The following is a 4,004-nucleotide window of genomic DNA, read 5'->3' as shown; positions in this document are numbered from 1 at the left end:
ACTAACTTGGTCTAACCTCTGGTACAATAACTCATGTGTGCATAGAACATTGTATTTAGCCTGTTTACAGCGTAGTTTCCAGTATCTGCTCATGAGGACATTCTAGTTTTCAGGGTTCGGCTAGCCAGCAGCACTAATGAGACCTAACCCTGATGGGCCACACATGCCAGAGAACTAAAGGTTCATTCGAACAGCTGCAGGACAGGACATTGCAGCCTCTGGGTGGCCCCTGGCAGTTCCTCTTGGGGACCAGGTTGTCCACATGGCCCTTCCAGATCTACCAGTTGTTCATTTTCTAGCACATTCTCCAAGTTTGGCCATGAGGAAAGTGAAAAAAAATGGAAAGGCCAGTGTGAGGGATTGAGGTTCCTGCCAACAGCCAACTGAGGGAGAGTAGTAGTTTGAATGAAAATGGCCCATTAGGCTCAGGGAGTGGTACTATAAGGAGGTGTGACCTTGTTGGGGGGAGTATATCTTTGGGGATGAGCTTTGAAGTTGCAGAAGCTCAAGCCAGGCCTAGTGGTTCACTCTCTCTTCCTGCTGCCTGTTGATCCAGATGTAGAACTTTCAGATACCTCTCCAACAGGTGTCTGCCTGCATGCCACCATACTTCCCCCCATGATGATAATGGACTAAACCTCTGAACTGTAAGGCAGCCCCAATTAATGTTTTCTTTTATAAGAGTTGCCATGGCCATGGTGTCTCTTCACAGCAATAGAAACCCTAACTAAGATGGAGAGATCTGGGAAGCTAATCCTTTTGCCCCAGCCTACCTTTCAGATGACTGTGGCTTTAGTCAAAACCTGGAAGGACTCTTGTAAGGAACTCTGTGCCACCCAGCCTAGTTACTTCCAGATCCACCCACCCCAGGGCTCTCCTCCCTCCACTGTGAAGCTTCCTGCTCTGCCTGCCTCCAATCAGATGGACACAGGCAACTGGCTAACTCTTGTCCCAGCAAGATCTTAGTGAATAGCATAGATCTGTCTTCAGTCGGGTGGGGTGGTCTCTTTTCCTTTCCCCAAACCCAAGCTCTCTTTTTCCAGGTCAAGGGCAAACATCTCTGGTCCCTCCTTCCACACTAAGTTATCCAAAGAAATCTCCCCAGGGATGATGGACGGGGGTTGGGAACAGGCAGGAATAACTGAAAGCTTATGGACCAAGACATTGGCCATGTATGCTGGTCATGCTCACTGGAACAGGCATTGCCCTGAAAGGTCCCCTACTCTCTTCTTACTCCCCACCCTTTTGTATCAGACAGCCAGGCTTCAGCTGGATGGAGTCAAGGACACAGACTCCAAGTCCAGGTTACGCTTTGATCTGACCAGAAGAATGAGCGAAGGATGGAACCAAGCATTTCTCTAAAGAAACCTTGCTGCCAAAAGCAAAGCCCAGACTGACTGGGCCAGATACTTGCAGAACGAAACAGCATGTTCATTACAGTAGTCAGGACACTGCATTCCCTTTTGCAGTGTGGAACACAAATAGAGACAACGGGGAAGAGTTTGTGCTAGAAAATAATGACCCCGGACTGCAGGATTTTGCAGTTTTAGTCTCCCACACACACACTTTTGCTAATTCATCTTCCCAAACCATCTACAATGACTGTTTCTATTAAACAAGCAAACAAAAAAACAAAAATTCCCCCAAATGACTTAATTTTAATGAATGTATTAAGTAGGGTTGGTGTGTGGGGCCTGACGTAGGGTAGGAGACAAAGAGCTCTCATGGCTGTGACACCCTTCAGCCAGGGAAAAGCTGAGAGGCTCCAGCAGGGATAGACTGGCACGGCCTGGCCACCCAGAACCAAGCCTGGTGAAGTAGGCAACGCTGGGGGCCATAGCTACCACGGCCCCCACCCCCACCCCGAGTGCTCCTTAATTAAATGAAGTGGAGAAGGGTTCCAGATCGCCTCTGGAGCCACATTTCCGGGAACCGGCTTCTTGGGGCAGCTTTCTTTCTAAACAGAACAAAACCGCAGCTGCCCAGAGTGAGTCAAGGTTACTTGGCCCGAGGGCGGGAGCTGCCCAGACGTTCTGACCCTTTTTCAAGCCAGCTTTGCGCAGGCTGCATGCTGGGAGGGATTCGTGTCCCCACAGTTTGGGCGCCGCGAGTGGGCTGGAGGAGGGAGGGGTAGGGTGGGGCGGAGCTCGGCGGTTGCCAGGGGCGGGGCGGCACGGCTGGCGTGGATCTCCGTGGGCGACTGCCACGCACTGTTTGTTGGCTCCCTCCAGCTCGCGCGCCGCCTGTTGCTCTCTATTCCCGGCCGCCGGTTTCCCGCCGGGGAGGTAGGCGGACCGAGAATACCAGCGCGTGGGTTGCCTCCCGCCTTCCTCTCGTCCCGGCTCAAGGGTGATCAAGGGGCCCCCCGGGCGTCCCCGACAGCGCGGACGCTGCCAGCTCCCGGCGCGCCCTGGACCGCGCGCCCAGACTCCGGGCGCTGCGCCGCGATGAACGCGAGCTTCCTGAACCACAGCGGCCTGGAAGAGGCAGGTGGTGACACCCGGGCCGCCCTGGGGAACCGTAGCCACGGGCTGGGCACGTGGCTAGACTGCTGCTCCGGGGGCGCACCGCTGACCGCCAGCGACGGGGTCCCCGCGGGGCTGGCGCCCGACGAACGCAGCCTGTGGGTGTCGCGCGTGGCGCAGATCGCCGTACTCTGCGTGCTGTCGCTCACCGTGGTCTTCGGCGTTTTCTTCCTGGGCTGCAACCTGCTCATCAAGTCCGAGAGCATGATCAACTTTCTGATGCAGGAGCGCAGGCCCTCCAAGGACGTGGGCGCCGCCATCCTGGGACTGTACTGAGCTCCGGCCGCCTTCGCCAACGTCGCAGCACCGCGAGCAAGGGACCGCAGAACATCTGCCTGGAGGCTTTAGCCCCCGGCCGTGGTCAGCGACGTGGCTCGCACCGCCCCAGCCTGAACATCTCGGGACTCAGCCGTAGCAGAGCGCACGGAGGGACTGTCACTCCGGGCTCTCACTCTGTATGCGCTCCAGTGGGGGTCGGGAGCACAGGGTTCGTCACAGGTTTTTTACAAAGAGACATTCCGGGCAGGGTGGGAGTGAAGCGGGGGAGGGGGGGATGCAATGCGGGGTTGAGGTCACTCGCATAAGGATTTCGGGCAGGTTGGTGGGGGCTGATTCCGAGGAGGGTGCTGGAAGAGTCTCAGATTTAGCAGCTGATCTCGCATTGCATCTGAAAATAAATTTTGTAATAAAACCATAGCCGTCGGGTTTCCTGATACATCCTATTTGGTGTGTGTGTATGTGTGTGTGTGTGTGTGTGTGTGTGTGTGTGTGTCCGCGCGCTCGCATGCTGAGGGGAAGGGAGGGAGCGAATAGTGTTCTACTTCTGTCCCTAGTTTAGGGGGCAGACAGCCCTGGAGCTCCTTGGGTTCTCAGACCAAAGTGAGAGAGAAAAAGGAATTGGTTTTTGTTGGTTGGTTTTTTTTTTCTTTTTCTTCCTACAAAGAACTGTTTTTCTTCTACTCCTACGGTAGAGGAGACAGGTCCTTTGGGGCAGCCAGACAGCTGGTGAGATTAATTAAATCATTGGAAATTTTATTCTTCTCCATAAAGTGGACACGGAAAAAGAAAGGGAACGGAATCCAAATGGGGGATAGCTGTGAATAAAATAAATATATCAGATAAGTTGGGTAGGTAGGGGCTGGATCTCGTAAAAATTCCAGTCTGAGCCCAGAAGTCCCATCCAAGAGCTTGTTTTGCCTTACCCTTTCAGGTAATAGATGGGTGGCCTCGGAATGAGCCCCTTAAATGGCCTGCGAACAGTATTTCTTCTGTGCACTAGACCCTCCCATTAAGAAATGCGCCCTCCACTCTCTGTTGACCTGAAACCCAGTTTTGGTGGGGACTTGGTGCTTACTAGCCAGAAGGAAGTGAAGGGGGGCATTTGCAGCAAGTCTTAGCTCTGAAGGACAACTGTGCCCAGGCCATCTTCCCTCCAGTTTTTTGACCTACATGTACCCTCTTGGCCAGTCTCAGGCATAG

At 53.9% G+C, this 4,004-nt stretch overlaps 1 protein-coding gene across 1 annotated transcript; it reads left to right on the top strand.

Annotated features, from left to right (window-relative positions):
- Positions 1 to 2,178: 2,178 nt before the first annotated feature.
- Rprml (reprimo like) lies at positions 2,179 to 3,221 on the top strand. Its single transcript, XM_075990477.1, has one exon. It carries the CDS (start codon positions 2,448 to 2,450, stop codon positions 2,799 to 2,801), a length of 354 nt encoding a protein of 117 aa, XP_075846592.1. The 5' UTR covers positions 2,179 to 2,447; the 3' UTR covers positions 2,802 to 3,221.
- The last annotated feature ends 783 nt before the right edge of the window (positions 3,222 to 4,004 follow it).

The sequence above is a fragment of the Microtus pennsylvanicus genome, chromosome 11, assembly GCF_037038515.1.
Source record: "Microtus pennsylvanicus isolate mMicPen1 chromosome 11, mMicPen1.hap1, whole genome shotgun sequence".
Classification (NCBI taxonomy): Eukaryota; Metazoa; Chordata; class Mammalia; order Rodentia; family Cricetidae; genus Microtus; species Microtus pennsylvanicus.
This window is presented reverse-complemented; position numbering and strand designations above follow the sequence as displayed.

Coding starts and splice junctions, on each gene's coding strand:
- Rprml (XM_075990477.1), top strand. CDS start 2,448: ATGAACGCGAGCTTCCTGAACCACAGCGGCCTGGAAGAGGCAGGTGGT.